The sequence below is a fragment of the Macrobrachium rosenbergii genome, chromosome 10, assembly GCF_040412425.1.
Source record: "Macrobrachium rosenbergii isolate ZJJX-2024 chromosome 10, ASM4041242v1, whole genome shotgun sequence".
Classification (NCBI taxonomy): Eukaryota; Metazoa; Arthropoda; class Malacostraca; order Decapoda; family Palaemonidae; genus Macrobrachium; species Macrobrachium rosenbergii.
This window is the reverse complement of record NC_089750.1, coordinates 62,057,207-62,077,206: the sequence shown is the minus strand read 5'-3', so window position 1 is coordinate 62,077,206 and position 20,000 is coordinate 62,057,207. Positions and strand designations below refer to the sequence as shown.

General features: G+C 37.2%; 1 protein-coding gene across 1 annotated transcript in view; it reads left to right on the top strand.

The window, feature by feature from the left end:
* LOC136842694 (adenylate cyclase type 6-like) overlaps window positions 1–20,000 on the top strand; it is a 776,358-nt gene that overhangs the window by 664,463 nt on the left and 91,895 nt on the right. Inside the window, exon 6 of the mRNA XM_067110356.1 lies at window positions 3,639–3,785. Within this exon, the coding sequence (XP_066966457.1) occupies window positions 3,639–3,785 (147 nt within the window). The remainder of the gene's footprint in view (window positions 1–3,638; window positions 3,786–20,000) is intronic.

Sequence of the window (20,000 nt, the reverse complement as noted above, 5' to 3'; positions counted from 1 at the left end):
GACTATAACCGTGCCTTCATTAATTTTAAATTGAATAGAGAGATCTGTTCGTGATATGATAGCAGCACGATAGGTGGATATAAATTGATCGGAGGAGTAATTTCAGTTATTCAGTATACGTCAATCAATTATATTACAATAAATGAACATTATGTTAAAAGAAAAATGTAAGAACCTTTAGAGAACCTTCTTGCCAGCCATGGGAGATTCTGCAAGATCTGAGTATAACTATTAAGAATTTACCATCTACGTTGTTTTGCAAAGTTAGACGTTAGTATGGATTGACATTATACAAACAAGTAAAAAATGCGCCGAAATTTCTTCGACAAAATCGAATTTTCTGTACAGCGTATAGTCAAGGCCACCGAAAATAGATCTATCTTTCGGTGGTCTCGGTATAATGCTGTATGAGCCGCGGCCCATGAAACTTTAACCAAGGCCAGGTGGTGGCCTATCTCGTATCGTTGCCAGATGAACGATTATGGCTAACTTTAACTTTAAATAAAATAAAAACTACTGAGGCTAGAGGGCTGCAATTTGTAATGTTTGATGATTGGAGGGTGGACGATCAACGTACCAATTTACAGCCCTCTAGCCTCTGTGGTTTTTAAGATTTGAGGGCTGACAGAAAAAGTGCGGACAGAATAAAGTGCGGACGGACAGACAAAGCCTTCACAATAGTCTTCTTTTACAGGAAACTAAAAGGATAAAATCTCTCCACACTCATGCATACATTCGTTCGCTGCACTAACTTAATGCCCTAAGTATTGGTTACTTGGGTAAAGTTTGTCGGCAATATGCTAGAAGGTGGTAAAAAAAAATATCACCTTCATTGAAAATTATCATATATTTGCAACTCTTGGTTAGCCTGCATTATTCATGATTCTATCCATACCTGTCTGGTTCATAGGAGGCTGTGTGCCATTGGCTCTTGGCGTTCATTGGTGTTCATTCATCCGAGTACTGACCGAACCCAGCAGTATTTGACTTCTCTGATCAGAAGAACAGCGTTCCAAAAATGACAATGTTCTGATCTGAAGAATAGCGCAATAAAAATGATGCTGTTCTGATCAGAAGAACAGCGTACCAAAAATGATGCTGTTCTGATCAGAAGAACAGCGTTCCAAAAATGACAATGTTCTGATCTGAAGAATAGCGCAATAGAAATTATACTGTTCTGATCAGAAGAACAGCGTACCAAAAATGATGCTGTTCTGACCAGAAGAACAGCGTACCAAAAATGATTCTGTTCTGATCAGAAGAACAGCGTACCAAAAATGATGCTGTTCTGATCAGAAGCACAGCGTACCAAAAATGATGCTGTTCTGATCAGAAGAACAGCGTACCAACAATGATGCTGTTCTGATCAGAAGAACAGGTACCAAAAATGACGCTATCTTAAATACATTGGTTTTCGTCGATCCAAGCACTGACCGAACCCAACTTTGCTCAATGTTGTTCTTCCCTATTTGGAAGAACAACGTGCGAACGGTTTTTTTTTTATAGAGTAGGCTCACATGAGCCTCCTTTCATAGGTCATTTTGTAACCAGACCTTTGACCTTAAGCATTCTGCTTTTCTAATAAAAGCTGGAGCTTGTATAATAATAATATAATAATAAAATGGGGAAAGCGAACATGTAACTCCTTCGTGGTGTGTGGGCTTGGGTAGACATCAACCACCTGTTGCCAATTGAGAGAGAGAGAGAGAGAGAGAGAGAGAGAGAGAGAGAGAGAGGGGGAGAGACTAGCGGCCAGTAAAACGCTGACATTGCCAAACGGATGGAGAATGACTGTCTGAATTAACACTGAAGTCGAATTGTAGAAGGATATCTTGTGCGGATTACCAGAACGTCATATTCGGTCGTATTCGCGCGGTGAACAGAATCCCGAATGTATTTGGACATTGATCTTTGCGAGAACTTCTGAAAACTCTTCGTATCTCATTTTATTTCTGATAAGATTAAGTAATTTTTCATTCTCTTCAAGAAATTATAAAAGTTCATGGTAAGTGGAAGAGGGACTGTGCATTATGTGTCTGTATGAGAGAGAGAGAGAGAGAGAGAGAGAGAGAGAGAGAGAGAGAGAGAGAGAGAGAGAGAGAGAGAGAGAGAGGGAATGTTAAGTGGAAGAGGGACTGTGCATTCTGAGTCTTTATATGAGAGAAAGAGAGAACGAGAGAGAGATGATGGTAAGTGGAAGAGGGACTGTGAATTATGAGTCTTTATGTAAGAGAGAGAGAGAGAGAGAGAGAGAGAGAGAGAGAGAGAGAGAGAGAGAGAGAGGATGGTAAGTGGAAGAGGGACTGTGCATTATATGTCTGTATGAGAGAGAGAGAGAGAGAGAGAGAGAGAGAGAGAGAGAGAGAGAGAGAGAGAGAGAGAGAGAGAGGATGGGAAGTGGAAGAGGGACTGCATTGTGTCTTTGTATGAGAGAGAGAGAGAGAGAGGATGGGAAGTGGAAGAGGGACTGCATTGTGTCTTTGTATGAGAGAGAGAGGAGAGAGAGAGAGAGAGAGAGAGAGAGAGAGAGAGAGAAAGGCTGGTGGGTGCCGTTTAAGAGAAAAGAATTTTGTCCAGTGATGGATATATCTGGAAAGTTCCAAAGGTGGCAGGAGTTATTGATGAGATTCATTAACAATGAGAGGTGGGCTCAAGGAAAGAATAAAGATTTTGGGGTCTTTATCAAGATTTAGAGATGAATTATAGGTGGGAATAATAACATAAATGTTTTTAAAGGGGAGAATTTTCAAAGGGAATGTTTTCGAGGCCCTGTCATGGATTGTGAAACATAGGCTAGTGTTGTGATGCTAGTAAGGATGAGGAAATATTCGAGGAGGTTTATTCATACAAGTTATCAATCTAAATGTTGCAGGCGACTACTGAAGAGGGCGTTATGGGCTTGAGCAGGAATGACAGTAGGAGCTTTGCAGAATCTATAGAATTTATTTTAGTTACGGGAGAACCAGTTCTTAAGTGTTTGAAGGAATCGTTGCTCCAAAGATTTTTTTTCATGCGTGGCTTGCCGAGAAAGTTTGCATAGGTTATGAAGGGAGCGGGAAATGTAAAGAAATACAGTTGAAAGTACATATCAGGTCTTCACGTGGCATGGTCATGTCAAGAGAATGGAAGCTGGCGCACTGGTAAAATGTGTACACTTTCGTTACGAGTACAAGGACGAAAAAGACATCACAGCAATGATGTATTGCTACAGAGGCTAAAATATAAGTATGGGCCCAAAGGTAGAAAAAAAAAGACATGCGCGAGTGTACATGAGATCAGTGTGGCGTTTTTATTGCATTAACTTTGTGTTGGTATATGAAGCGGTAATGTTACATAGTAGTTTTTATCTTTGGTACATTAGTTACAAGTTGGATGGACCAGTAAGTGCTTTTGATTATACTTTATACATTTAGTGGAAACAATTATTGGACTAATGCTTACTTTCGTGTGGACAATAAAAGAGCAAAGTTTGAAAATGAAACATATCAAAATAATGATGTTGTAGAACATAAAATATTATGATTCTTTTTTGCCTTACAGGGGAAGTCGATGCATATAATTTTTACCAAATGTAATATTGGAGAATATGTCCCATTATGTAACTTAACGTATTATTTTTCTGTTTTGTTATTTTACAGATTTGATCGCCTAGCCGCAGAGCACCACTGCCTGAGGATTAAGTTACTGGGCGACTGTTACTACTGCGTGAGCGGATTGCCCGAACCGAGGCCCGATCATGCGCACTGCTGCGTCGAGATGGGATTGGACATGATTGAGGCTATAGCGTAAGTACATTGACGAAATTCTTGCGTTCGTTTGTTTATTGGGTTTTTTCTATTGTTAATTATTTGTTATTGTCTTTTCCTCGTTTTTTGTCATTTGGACATGTTGTCTAAAAGCTTGTATTTTCAACTTATGGCCCAATAGGCTTCTCCGTATGAGTGTTTGTTCATTAAGAAAAACAGTAATAATAATAATAGTGATAGTACTGATGGCGGCGATGATAATCCTGCTGTATAAAGGGCAGTGTTTATCCTTGTGTGTTTTTTGTGTATAACACAGAGAGCCTACAGGTAATACACCATAATAATATCTTAACAAGAATATACACCTGGACAAGATGTATTTATGAGACTAGCAGCACGCACTAACTGGTGTTATATATATATATATATATATATATATATATATATATATATATATATATATATATATATATATATATATTCCTGAAAGAAATTATATAGTAATTATTACCACAGCCTTCCTGGCAGCGTGATGGATGTGTATGGTCGTAAATCATATAGAAAATGTAATACTTGAAAACGACGGAAGGTTTTGCCTCATTTTTCCAACATTTTATTACTGGACTTTTACATACATACATGCAAAAATATATATATTTATATATGATGTATATATACTGTATGTATATATGTATGTATATATATATATATGTATGTGTATACATATGTATCTGTGTGTGTATATAAATATATTTATATATGTATTTACACATACATACACACACACACACACACACACACACACACACATATATATATATATATATATATATATATATATATATATATATATATATATATATATATATATATATATATATATATATATTATATATATATATGTATAATGTGTGTGTGTGTGGTTTGTGTTGCATGCACAGATTGGCAGTCTGTTGTCCTGAAGGTTAGTAGGCGTTTTTTACCTGTTCTACGTGAGTGCAATAACATTATGGCAAGCGCGAGTAATGGTACAAAATGCCATTGCCACGGGGCAATTCAGCACTCTGCTAGTATTATCTCAGTGGGTGTTCCTCAAGGCAATGTTGTTGAACGTTCTGTTCTTTAGATAAATGTTATTTTTATAGATTCTTTTCCCTAAGAACTCTTTTTTTTTTTTTTTGTTGCACAAACTTTTGCCGGAGAAATGTTTTCCAAAAGAATATCATCAAATGCAAGACAGAGGTGTAGTCTTAAACAGTGTCTTTCCTTAGTGGCAGGAAAGAAGCAGAGCGAGATCGAAGGATTAATTAAAGAAAAAGGGGCTTATATATTTTTTTTTTATTTGAGGTAAAAGATAAAGAAAGAGAATGTCGGTTTACCGTCGGTAGAAAGAGAAATGGAACAATATTTTCTAGGTGACAGAAAAGAGAGAGAGAGGAGAGAGAGAGAGAGAGAGAGAGAGAGAGAGAGAGAGAGAGAGAGAGAGAGAGATCAGTTACTGTAAAAAGAGCCTTATACTGTTTTTATTTGGGGGTTAAAAATTAAAGAAAATATCGATTACAGTCGGGAGAGTGGTATGGAACAATATTTCTAAGATGAGAGAGAGAGAGAGAGAGAGAGAGAGAGAGAGAATAACGCCCAAGGCAAGGTTATGAGAGTGGGAGCTCAAGGAATGATCCTTCTCTACCAACATGATTAATTCCATAAAGTAATATTGACTCAAGAGGGCATCATCTGATGATGAAGAAAAATCCATGGCAGAAGTAAAGCGCACACACGCACACGCACGCACACACACACAAACATATATATATATATATATATATATATATATATATATATATATATATATATATATATATATATATATATATATATATATATATATATATATATATATACATACACAGTATATATATTTGTCACATCCTCGTGACATTTTATATACACAAACATTAAGCTGCACATTTCATTTAATATCCAATTCGCTTTTCCTGAGGTCGAGCGAATTGGATATTAAATGAAATTTACAACTTAATGTTTATATATATATATATATATATATATATATATATATATATATATATATATATATATATATATATATATATATATATATATATACACACACATACATACACACACACACAGTAATCACGTCAGGATATTTTAGTTTTAAGGGGCTGATACGGACTTATTTGTCCATCTAATTGCAAACGTGGAGATATATTTGTTTGTACGTAGAAATCACTTACATGCAGTTTATTTTTTTTTTTTTAATTTAATGCTGACCTACATTTATCAGTTGCATGGTCTTCACTGTAGCTGTATAAACCAAAGACCTCTTCCTGGTGTATAAAATAGCAAACATCAAGCAGAAATGGTAAATCCGCAAGGATATAAATAAAAGACCAAACTGATTGATTGATTGGTTTAACAAACTGGTGCTGTAACACTAAAGATCAGTTGCGAAAGAAAATGAGAATAGAAAACAGTACATTAAAAAAGAAAGCTTTTTAGCGTAGAGTAACAGTGATAAAAGTGGGAAAGACCATTTTTTCTTATTACTCTACTTTACCAAACTTTTTGTTGAATCTACTCTACTTTCTATTTTGATCTTCTTTTACAGAGGAGCTTCAGTGTTATAACAGCACTTTGCTAAACCAATCATCCAATTAGTTTGGTCTGTTCTTTGTGTCAGTGTGCGTTCACCATATCTGCTTTATGTCTGCCAATTTCTTTTTACCTCCATCATTGAAGTTACGTATTCACTTATCTCTTCCCGTCCGCTAAATATCTAGGAAAGTTATGAATGGATGGAAATGAAATTGTGTTGGAGAGTGGGTTTTGAGCAAAGAAGAGTTTGCTAAATTTTCGTTTTGGATCCGGATGACCTAGTTTGCATTTTCATTTTAGTTGGCATCGGAGTCTTTGTTAATTTATCATTTTACGTTCTTAGGACTGTTTTCATATATGGTAGATGTGCTTTTAAAATTTAGACATTTCTCTGGCATTAGTACGCATTTTCCGAGTGCTCTACGCAAGCTTAGTGAGCACAGCATCACACACGTTACACCGAAGTGAAATTGAAGCCTGATTATTTTTCTTGGGTACACACACACATATATATATATATATATATATATATATATATATATATATATATATATATATATATATATATATATATATATATATATATATATATGAACATTTGTATATGTGTAATACCTTTAGAACATAGTAATATTTGTGATTTTTTATATACACTCCTGGTTTTCTGCAGATTATATTTCTAGTTTTGTTCTGATGTGTTATAACGTTTTTTACAGTATATTTTATTATTAGTCCATAATATATATTGATTGCCAGTAGACTTCTAAGGTCTTTTTTTTTATTAATGAAAATATCGGGTAAAAGAAAAATTGTAAAATTCCTAGTAATGTAAAAGATATTTTAAACTGGTCGGAACGAATGTCATCGCCGTATTTTCCGAGGGGCATATCCTCAGCTTCCCTGCCTCTGTTAGGAGAAGATTGGAAACTTTGATTTCTTTGGGGATGTTATTAATATGAAGAAGTTGTCCGCTTGATATCGCTCAAATCGGATTCCTCGTCATTGAAGATTGGACTCCTGTCTCGGATGTGGGTATTTTCGAAGCTTGCGTAGGCTGGTCTTAAGAAGATGACCTTTAATTTTCAGTCTGCTTTATGATAACCATTTAGATTTCTTTTATACGGTGGTCCCCGTAGCGGGGCAGTGCCGTCAGTGCACCTCATGCGGTGCACTGTAGGCATTAAAACTACAATGAGAAGAGAGCCTAATGCTTCTCCCACCACCCTATGAACGTAATAGAATAGAATATAGGGTTTAGGCCAAAGGCCAAGCGCTGGGACCTATGAGGTCATTCAGCGCTGAAGCGGAAATTGACAGTGGAAAGGTTTGAAAGATGTAACAGGAGGAAAACCTCGCAGTTGCACTCTGCATCAATTATTAGGAGAGGGTGGAAAGTAAGATGGAAGAAAGAGAATATGAACGGATGTACAGTAAAAGGAATGAAAAGGGGTTGCAGCTAGATGCCGAAGGTACTCTGCTAAGAACCTTAAGTATCTCTTCTTCCTCAAGCGTGATGGAAAGGAAGAATAGAAAATGGAAGAAAATAGATTGGGACTTAACTTTGTAGAAAGCCATGGATCCGCCTCTTTAAGGATAAAAGATTTTAGAAATCGTGGAACGCGGGAAGAGAACTATTTGAAGATAGACAGCATTTTACCAGTCATGAATGTATTTGCAATGGAACAACGCACTCCACGAATATGCATATTCCTTTTATTTTTTTATATGTTTTATTTATTAGGAGTGGGGAGGCAGAAACTACGGTTATTGTAGTAGTCAAATCCTTAGATAATATCTAAAGGCTCATGATTCGCCGTTTATATGGTACACATCGTTTTTTCCCATTTTGCTACTAGGTGCCCATTTTACAAAGTTCTTCATTTTTTCTATCAACCTGTGGGGAAAAACTGTCATGCATTTTTAAGCCATCTGTGTTATGGTACCGATTCGTCTTTAGATCCCAAAATGGAGGCGTGGCCTCTCTTTTGGGCCTGTACATCTTGGCGTCTCATCGCACATTGGTTTTTCCATTGGCTTCAGATGTATATTCTGGCTACTCTTTTGTTGGATATCCATGTGCCATAATTGCTGTAGTTATACATCCTGGTTCTCTAGTGATTTAATTACATAGTGCACCAATTAACTTGTAGTGTATATCATGGTTCCTAATGGTCCGAGTTAATATCCTAGTATTTCTTTGATTTAGACGGGAACTTGTTTACTGTTAATTTACAGAGTATATCCTGGTATCTCATTTAGTGATTGATGGTATATATCCGGGTTTGCCATATGGTAGAGTGTATGCCGTGGTTATCCATTAGTTAAGGGTTTATATCTTGAATTTTCACTAATTGAGTGTATATCCTGGTTTACCTTTATTTTGAGGTGTTTTCAAAGCCGTCATCACAGACTGAGATTTTCGTGCTGATCCTGCAGGAATGTATTTATAATTGCACCTTTCTTTGCAAGGCACTCATTTCTTCCTTTTTAAATTATCATTCAAGCCTTTGTAAGTTTAGTCGACAAGTTAACGGCCATTTTGGCATTTACCTTATGAATGCGTCCACATTTGGAATTGTATTCAAAGCTTAACAAAATCCCAATATTGCGCCGGCAGCTTCAAATGAAGGCCTCTCTTTATGGCTTCAACTTAGCATTATCGGCGCTGCCGTCTCTAGCATTATTTATTACTTTATAAAATATGCAAAAATTCACGTAGGATGTCTAAGTATTAAATAAAACGAGCAAAAACGAACAACTGATTGAGTAACAAATAGATAGCAAGAAAATAAAGTAACTCAACAAACGGGTAAATACGTACATGCATAAACAGCAATACGTAAGGAAGGCTGAGGCAATGACCAATTTTCTGGAAGGATGCTCTGCTACAGGGAGACAGGATACGGCGGGCGTCAGCTCTAACGCCTCCTGAATTATTCTGGAAAGGTAAGTGCGCTGGAAGGCTACGGTAGACTTGAAGGGGGCCGCGGGCGGGTCCATTTTTCATGAGGGTTCCTCCCGGAGATTGGTAACGTGCATAGTTAAAGAGATCCTGGGTGCATTATTTATCGGCCAGTACTGGTTTTGGTGACGAGGTGCAGGTTCGTAAGCCCAGACGGAAGGACAGCAGGACACGGTTCTCTCATTTTCATTAAGCTGGTTCTGTTACGGAACTACTGCGATTCATCAAGAGTGTGGCTGAGGCTGGAGTGATTGTTTGTGTTCTGGGATGTCGAGAATTGGAAGCCCGGAGTTTTGCTTGATCAGCTTTCTGACGCTGTGATTTTGGCCTCATTGACAATGGCCCCATTGTCTGACTCTGGCCTCATTGTCTGATTTTGGCCTCATTGTCTGACTCTGGCCTCATTGACAATTGCTTCATTGTCTGATTTTGGCCCCATTGAAAATTATCCCTCTGTCTGATTTTGGTCTCATTGACAACTGCCTCATTGTCTGATTTTGGCCCCATTGAAAATTATCCCTGTCTGATTTTGGCCTCATTAAAATTACCTCATTGTCTGATTTTGGTCTCATTGAAAATTACTTCATTGTCTGATTCTGGCCTCATTGAAAATTACCTCATTGTCCAATTTTGGCCTCGTTGAAAATGGCCTCATTGCCTAATTTTGGCCTCTTTGAAAATGGCCTCAATTTCTGATTGTGGCCTCTTTGAAACTGGCCTCATTAAAAATTGCCTCATTGTCTGGTTGTGGCCTCATTGAAGATGGCCTCACTGTCGGATTTTGGCCTCATTGAAAATGGCCTTATTGTCTGTTTCAGGTGACGTTCTTCGTATGCAATTTTATAGTAAATCCTCTTCTGTATGACTTATTCTAAACAGGAGAAAATAAACATGATGAATGCAGTGAGAAAAGATGACACTGGTAAGAAGTACTAGACGGAAAAAGAGAAACAATGAAACAAGGAAAGGGTACTCCCCCCCCCCCTCTTATTGAGCCTTTCCATGTAGACTGGGTAAAACTACTGTATATCTTCTGAGAATTCAGTAGAATCTCTCCACTCTACCCTCCCGCTCTCCTCTGTGGGATTACCAGTGTGATTTGTTCCTTTCTATGTTACCAGAAAATACACTTGGTTATCCTTCCTGCGAGATTTGGAAGACTCTAATACAGTCGGTCTTTGTGCCCGTTATGACATTTGAGGAAGTCAGAGAAAGCCTTTGTCAGCTGTGCTTCTTGTCTCCACAAACTCATTTCTTGCCTTTGCCTTGCTGAATCCTACTTTGGACGGTGGAATATCTTTCCTCTTCTTGTATCTGATAATTTCCCCCGTGGCTCATTTCTTCTACCTACTTTTTTCCCTCCTGTTTATCAATAGCCTTCCTCGTCTATCTTTCCCCACAAGGATTTCACAGTCTGCGAGAAATCGCATTGCCCTGTGTGTGTGTGTGTGTGTGTGTGTGTGTGTGTGTGTGTGTGTGTGTGCGTTTTTGGGCACCTGTATGTTTGTAGCTCGTCCTGTCTCTTAGCTGGAACTGTGGATTTGCTCGGGATACTTGATATGCAAATACTGAAGAGTCTTTTACATTATATACATGTCTTTTGCACTCGCCCACAAGGACTCCATCTTTTTCCGGCACTACCTTGATTTTCATTTGGTAAAAGATCTGGTGTATGAAAAGCGATCGTTGGCATTCTGTAAATAACCCAAGTGAAGCATTTACTTTGCCCGTATTTTGGTTGTATCTCTTTTCTATTATATGTAAGAACGAATAACCTTTGAGATACAGAGCTATCATTTCTCATAAAATTATTAAATATAAGAGTCTTGAATTCAGAGCTACGTACCACAAAGCCGGAGGGGTTGAAGAAAAGGGCTTTCTTCACAAAACCGGAGAGGATACTGTGCAGGCTTTTAAAAAGTTATCATAATACCGAGTTGAAAAGCAGCATTCAGCTACCGAATTGTCAGAGCATCCGTAGATAAGCTCTATCGTCATAAGATCGAGGTTTCGTTCGGTGAAATCTCCATGCATACATACTTCCTATGTATTCTCTTCCTTTGAGCATTGGATTATTTAATTATGCTGTTGTCCCTTCCCGTCCTCTTCTAGTTCTTTCATTCTCCCTGTCCTTTTGTTTCTTCCCCCTCGCCCCTTCTCTCTCTCTCTCTCTCTCTCTCTCTCTCTCTCTCTCTCTCTCTCTCTCTCACTCTCTGTATGAGTTTCGTGCCTAGCTTGTGATGCGTAAAGTAAGAAAAATTGTATGAGCTACATTTCTCTCTCTCTCTCTCTCTCTCTCTCTCTCTCTCTCTCTCTCTCTCTCTCTCTCTCTCTCTCTCACTCTCTGTATGAGTTTCGTGCCTAGCTTGTGATGCGTAAAGTAAGAAAATTGTATGAGCTACATTCTCTCTCTCTCTCTCTCTCTCTCTCTCTCTCTCTCTCTCTCTCTCTCTCTCTCTCTCTCTCTCTCTCTCTCTCTCTCTCTCTCTCTCTCTCTTAGCTTTTGCCCAGTTTGTGATGTGTAAAGAAAAGGGTATAAGCTACACTCTCTCTCTCTCTCTCTCTCTCTCTCTCTCTCTCTCTCTCTCTCTCTCTCTCTCTCTCTCTCTCTCTCTTAGCTTCGCGCCTAGTTTGTGATGTGTAAAGAAAAGGGTATAAGCTACACTCTCTCTCTCTCTCTCTCTCTCTCTCTCTCTCTCTCTCTCTCTCTCTCTCTCTCTCTCTCTCTCTCTCTTAGCTTCGCGCCTAGTTTGTGATGTGTAAAGAAAAGGGTATAAGCTACACTCTCTCTCTCTCTCTCTCTCTCTCTCTCTCTCTCTCTCTCTCTCTCTCTCTCTCAGCTTCGCGCCTAGTTTGTGATGTGTAAAAGAAAAGGGTATAAGCTACACTCTCTCTCTCTCTCTCTCTCTCTCTCTCTCTCTCTCTCTCTCTCTCTCTCTCTCTCTCTCTCTCTCTCTCTCTCTTAAGCTTCGCCTAGTTTGTGATGTGTAAAGAAAAGGGTATAAGCTACACACTCTCTCTCTCTCTCTCTCTCTCTCTCTCTCTCTCTCTCTCTCTCTCTCTCTCTTAGCTTCTTCGCGCCTAGTTTGTGATGTGTAAAGAAAAGGGTATGAGCTACATTCTCTCTCTCTCTCTCTCTCTCTCTCTCTCTCTCTCTCTCTCTCTCTCTCTCTCTCTCTCTCTCTCAATTGGATGCGCGCCTAGTTTGTGATGTGTAAAGAAAAGGGTATGAGCTACATTCTCTCTCTCTCTCTCTCTCTCTCTCTCTCTCTCTCTCTCTCTCTCTCTCTCTCTCTCTCTATTAACTTCGCGCTTAGTTTGTGATGCGTAAAGTAGAAAAAGGTATGAGCTACATTCTCTCTCTCTCTCTCTCTCTCTCTCTCTCTCTCTCTCTCTCTCTCTCTCAATTGGCTGCCTAGTTTGTGATGTGTAAAGAAAAGGGTATGAGCTACATTCTCTCCCCTCTCTCTCTCTCTCTCTCTCTCTCTCTCTCTCTCTCTCTCTCTCTCTCTCTATTAACTTCGCGCTTAGTTTGTGATGCGTAAAGTAAGAAAAAGGTATGAGCTACATTCTCTCTCTCTCTCTCTCTCTCTCTCTCTCTCTCTCTCTCTCTCTCTCTCTCTCTCTCTCTCTCTCTCTATTAGCTTCGCACCTAGTTTGTGATGTGTAAAGAAAAGGGTATGAGCTACATTCTCTCTCTCTCTCTCTCTCTCTCTCTCTCTCTCTCTCTCTCTCTCTCTCTCTGCCGGACACCCACAGAAACAGTCGTTGTTACCTTGAAAGATTCGAAGTACTAGTATCTGTTTTCGTTAGTTTTCTGCTTTTCATTTTTTTTTTTTTTTCATTAATTTTGACTAATAAGCCTCTCACGCTTATTTTGTATGGCTTGTATGGTATGTCGTGAATAATGACAGTGATAATGATTACTCTATAAGCAGTATCTACATGTGTGTGTACTTTCGTTAATATTCCTTCCGAAGTGTAAATCCAAAATACAAGTAACAAATGCGCCGAAGAAATTTCTGTCCATGGTGTAATCAAGGCCAGCGAAAATAGATCTATCTTTCAGTGGTCTTTGTATAATGCTGTAGGATCTGCGGCCCATGAAACTTTAACCACGGCCCGGTGGTGGCCTGTCCTATATCGTTGCCAGGTGCACGATTATGGATAACTTTAACCTTAAATAAAATAAAAACTACTGAGGCCAGAGGGCTGCAATTTGTTATGTTTGATGATTGGAGGGTGGCTGATCGACATACCAATTTGCAGCCCTCTAGCCTCAGTAGTTTTTAAGAGCTGAGGGTGGACAAAATAAAGTGCGGATGGACAGACAAAGCCGGCACCATAGTTTTCTTTCACAGAAAACTGCGAACTAAGATTTCCCGGAATCGTTACGAGTTGAGAATCATAATTATGACTTTTTAATCCGATCTGAGCTCCTACTGTTGCTCGGAGGTCAAACACGCAATTGTTGAAGCTTAGTCCTTCCTTCTTTGGAGAATCCTCATGGTTTTATTTTTAGAAATAGAGAAGTTCACAGTTTAACTCTATATAAAACGTTGCATTGTATTTCCATGTACTTTAAACTCTTCATGTATTTTAAGTCTAAAATAAAAAAAAAAATATGAGATAATTTTGAAATCGTCACAGGGCCAGGATCGTAGCGATTGAACTTTTCAACCAGATTCGAGCTCCATGCAATGTCCTGGACGCATGATAATAATAATAATAATAATAATAATAATAATAATAATAATAATAATAATAATAATAATAATAATAATAATAATAATAATAATAATAATAAAGGACGTAGACCCTCTCTTAAGCATGTCCTGTTAGAAAGGATGGCTGCTGCATTGTACGAATTAATCTTATATTGAGTCTTCTCAATTTTTCTTATGGCTCGTTTCTCTTATACCTTAATATGGATCAATAACTATCCGTGTTCATACATAGGCAAAGAGAGATATGTATATTAACTGCTGTAGATACGCTCTTAATATATTACTCTTTGCCAAAGTATGAACATTGGCCAGTTATTGACCAAAATTAACGTAGAAGAGAAACGAGTCGTGAGGAGTCTTGAGAAGACTCAATATAATAATAATAATAATAATAATAATAATAATAATAATAATAATAATAATAATAATATAATAATAATATTTTCTTCTTTTAACGTGCTTTTTCCCAAGTGTACGAGGTAAGCACGATGCCTTCTTTTGAAGGACTTTGATTTGGCTTTGGGGTAGACCGTAGTCTCGATCGGCTGCCCTGCCTGTCATCGCTTAGACCCCGGTAGCGTATGTACATGTATTGTACCAGTCACCAGCGCCCTTTCTACCAGCAGCGAGAAGTTGTTGCGCGGTTAGGTCGACAGTCGAGACGTGTGAGGTGTCTGTTATGTTTTTAGGAGATGTTGGATAATAATAATAATAATAATAATAATAATAATAATAATAATAATAATAATAATAATAATAATAATAATAATAATTAGTCTTTCCATGTCCTTTGGAAGTTTATTACACCACCTTTCTGCTGACGAGAATATAATAAGGGGAATAGAGAAGACTCTATAAGCTTAATGCCGTTGAAATAATAATAATAATAATAATAATAATAATAATAATAATAATAATAATAATAATAATAATAATAATAACATTCCTCAAAAAAGCGAATGTCCGAAACACAAAAATGAAATATCACCGGAATCGAACGAGGTCAGAATCATGACGGTACCCCATTTTTGCCCGGAAGTCCACGATGCAAAAATGGTAATTATCGCCGTCGGCAAATGAGCGAAGTGGAAAGAAAACCCGGTAAATTTTCCGTCGCGTATTCCGGGTTGGTAGATAATAATGCCAATAATAACATTAATAGTGCTTCTCTTAATATTAATAACGCTTCTCTTTGTAGCCATCGATCCGGGCTAATGAGCGGTCGCTTTTTTGCAATTAGGCGAAATGCCAGGCGGCAATTACTTCGAATATCGTTAATTGACTGACATTTGCAATCTTCACAAACACCTAGATTACGAGCTTTGATTGACAGCGCCGGAAGCTTAATGGTTATCTGTAATTTTTAAAAGCCTTTTATTAATAAAAATGTCACTGATTCAAGCTTTGATTTGACTGCCAAAAGCATAAATGAGATTATTCTGTATTTCCGGAATCCAATTTTTGTTCGTTAATTTTATATTGTTTTTTATTTATATCTTTTTTTTTAATCTACAACATCTACAACTGAGATTTATTGAAGAGATGATTGGCTGATGACTGTCATTAATTATTTGATAATTTTCCCCCGCTATCTTTTTGCTTCGTTTTGGACATCCCCGTAAAGAGGTAGTGCCGTCAGTGCACCTCACGGGGTGCACTGTCGGCATTACTAAAGGTTCTTTCCAGCGTCCCCTCGGCCCCTAGCTGCAACCCCTTTCATTCCTTTTAGTGTACCTCCATTCATATTATCTTTCTTTCATCTTGCTATCCACCCTCTCCTGACAATTGATTCGTAGTGCAACTGCGAGATTTTTCTCCTGTTACACCTCTCAAACCAATCTACTCTCAGCTTCCTTTCCAGCGCTGAATGACCTCTTAGGTCCCAGTGCTTGGCCTTTGGCCTGATCTCTGTATTCCATTCCATTCCGTTTTAGACCTGCGTTATTTTTACGTAAACGTTTATATTCGTGTTTTAGAAATGGGTCGGTTTATGTGTTAATAGACTGACTTCAGTTTTTTTCTTTATTTATTCTAGTTTCTATTAAAAGTACCATTGATCTATTAAATAGACTTTGAAAGATTTTTAAGGAGTTCAGTCATGTCTGATCCTGATTTTTTTTTTTTTTTTCAAAAATTGCTTTTAAAGCATGAAGGGCTTTACAAACCATTTTCAATGTGAACAAAGAATTTTGTTGATGAAGATTTAACAACTACCGAAAATTTATATTTGCATCATACAACCGAAATGAGCAAGTCTGCAAAAATTACGAATGGTACCATGAAAACAGTGTGCATCAGTGGACTTCATTCCATCAGCTTACACTGACACGTGCAGTGCCTTTTGGAAAGAGGTAGGTTGTATGATTCAAGAAATACCTTCATCATCGTCTTATTTTCCCTTAAAATTCTTCCGAATATCCATATCCGTTGTGAATGGCGATTCGTAAATATTACGATAGCATCATTAAATTCTCATTCGTTTAAACACTGATTTCGTACCTCTGTACAGTACTGGTCTTCAGATCAGTAATTTGGAAGACAATGAATGCGGGTAATTCAGGAGACATCAGAGCTTCCTCTAGGATACCTTTGTGCAGACCGAAAACCTAATTAACAAGCTGTCATGTAGCAGCCTGTGTTCATTTAAGGTTTGAATTTGAAAACCGACTGATGACAAAAGTTTGAGAGATTTCTTTTGTATATTTATTTCAGTCTATATGCACTTAATGTTAACTGCGGTGTTGTGGAAACACAGCAATTTTTATAGCTTAGATGAAATTGGGGTGATGTTTATTATATTTATATATATATATATATATATATATATATATATATATATATATATGTGTGTGTGTGTGTGTATATACAGTATATATGTACAGTACATATATATATGTATGTATCTATATATATATATATATATATATATATATATATATATATATATATATATATATATATATATATATATATATATATATATATATATATATATATATATATATATATATATATATATATATATATATATATATATAATTTTTTTAGTAGACATGCAAAGTCTTGGTAAGAATGTTTACTGGTGCAAGGTCCATATTTATTCCAACTGATTTTTTTATTCGATATTATTCGATATTTTATGAGAATGCTGTGAAACACTGCATTCCTATATATATATATATATATATATATATATATATATATATATATATATATATATATATATATATATATATATATATATATAATATATATATATATATATATATATATATATATATATATATATATATAATTTTTTTTTAGAGTGTGATGCGGTTCTATAAAAGAATATTTTCACTATTATTATTATTATTATTTTTCGTCTTGTGAGCGATTTACGCCATGGTACAAATACGTCTCTCTCACTGCTTCTGAAATTTATCGCTATAATGAGCATAAAATTTTACGTGTTGATTTTTTCGTAGAATTATCAAAGCTTCTCGTTATAAAGGTATCAAAGCTTCAGGGGTTTCATGGTACGAAAATTTCTCCTAAGTATTTTTTTAATTTATATTAGTTATGACGTCCAGACTTAATTTAATTTTGAATGAAATGTTCACTAAAAATTGAAAGGACCAAATGTTCTTACGTCTGATGTGCATTAAAGTCAGTCTTCCGACTTAAACCCTCTCAGTGGGGTACAGCCTACAGTGTGCCTTACAAGCACACTGTAGACGATGTATTTTGGACCCCTTACCATGATATTTCAACCCATAGTTGCAGTGATTTTTGCCTCTTATTGTCATCGGTTCTTTTTGGTGTCTTCCCACCTAGCTGTCCAGCATCTTTAACTTTATCCACTTTTAAGAAACAAATCCTTCGAGCCAGCCCGGTGAAATCCTAGAAATGATTCGTTGATTAAGTTAAAAGTATTAAAACAATACGTTAGAATAATAAGCCAGATTATAAAAGGTCTCATTCAGAAATATACTGATCCACAACTCCAGTTTACACTCACCGGTAACAGGTCTGGTGACGTTCATTCAGCATAATATGTACAATATATATTCAGAAAGAAATATTGACATATAATATATAATACCAATATGAATATCAGTGTTGAATGGCTATTGACGTACCCACAATACCTTCTACCAGTCAGGTTAGAAAGAGCCACAGCGTAAAAGGTTTTCCATTATCAAGAAGCCATTTGACAGAGCAAATAACCTCCAGCCGTGCAAAGAATAACGCTTGATGTAATTCTCTCTCTCTCTCTCTCTCTCTCTCTCTCTCTCTCTCTCTCCCTTAGGAGACGAAAACTTTGATCTCCCACCCTGTCGATAACGGTATTGATGTTTAACACGCACACGTAGATATTCAGAAACGAATTTAACACCTGGCAACTGCATCTCTGCCCCCACATTTCACTCACGCTAAGCTGCGTTAAAGGTGAACACTGATCTGGATTTCATGTCTCAAAAACTTGGTCGTAGTTTGCGACGTAATGAGAAAGCCTGCGAGTGAAAATGTCCCCAACTAAATATATGCCTGGAGTTTCATAACTGTAGGACCCCGTATGGGGGGTGGGGGTTAGTGCCGTCAGTGCATCTCATCCTGTGCACTGTAGGCATTACTTAAGGTTCTTTGCAGCGTTCCTTCGGCCCCTAGCTGCAACCCCTTTCGTTCCTTTTACTGTACCTCCCTTCATATTCTCTTTCTTCCGTCTTACTTTCCACCCTCTCCTAACAACTGATTCATAGTGCAACTGCGAGGTTTTCTCCCTGTTACTCCTGTCAAACCTTTTACTGTCAATTTCCGTTTCAGCGATGCATGACCCCCATAAGTCTCAGCGCTTGGCCTTTGTCCTAAATTCTGTATTCAGTTCAATTCAGTTCATAACTGTAGGAGATTTGTTACTTGACTGAAACAGGGAAAAGAGAAGACTGTGAACAGGTAAAAGATAAAATATGAAAAAAAAATCGGAAAAAACTGAAGTGGGGGCAAAATTTTAGAGCTTATCACCTGAAGGAAAGAAACGGTCACCCAACCAAGGACTGTTAACTGTAACACTGAGAAAGACACACTAGATCGTAATACCTGTGGTAATATTACTGTCGGCTATTCGTTACTTGATCAAAAGAAGTAAAATAGAGCACAGTGAACAAGTAAAAGATAAAAGATGCTAAAAATCGGAAAAAACTGAAGTAGGGACAAAATTTTACAGCGTATTACTTGAAGGAATGAAACGGTCACCCAACCAAGGACTGTTAACTCTAACACTGAGAAAGACAAACTAGGTCGCAATACCTGTAGTTACAGTGATGCAGGATATTCGTTACTCGGTCAAAACAAGCTGAGGAGAAGACAGTAAACACGTGGGAAATGAAAGATGATAAAAATGGGAGTAAGCTTATTACTTAAAGGGGGAAAAACCGGTCACCCAACCACGGACTGTTGACTCTAACACTGAGAAAGATACATGGGATCGTTTAAGCTTCTTTCATCTTGAGGCGGTTTAAGGCTACCACGGATCTTCAAGTTTTCCCTTTTGCAATTATCATTAATTCAATTCTTCCTTCCTTTTTCTATTCTCTTTTTTTTCAGGCCTGGGCAACCAAAGGGCATTAGGTTCCCCGTCGCTTTGACGTTTCTGCTTAATTAAATATTTCTTGTAGACCGAAGCTCTACTTCTAAAAGTTTGATCGAACAAAGGATCCTTCTTTACGGTCAATTTGTACTTCAGGTTTTATCTTATATACGACGTTATCTAAGCCTAACGTCAGTTATAAATTCGGTAGGGTAGCCATACTTGTCTACCGCCATAGGTGGCGTGAGTGTATTAAGGAAAGATAAAATAAGGTCCACTCGGGTAGATTACTTGCGTCGTCTTAATTTTGGTTAAATGATGTTATACAGGCTTTAGGTTTAGCAGTTAGATAATGAGTACCAGTTTAAATTTATGTGTAT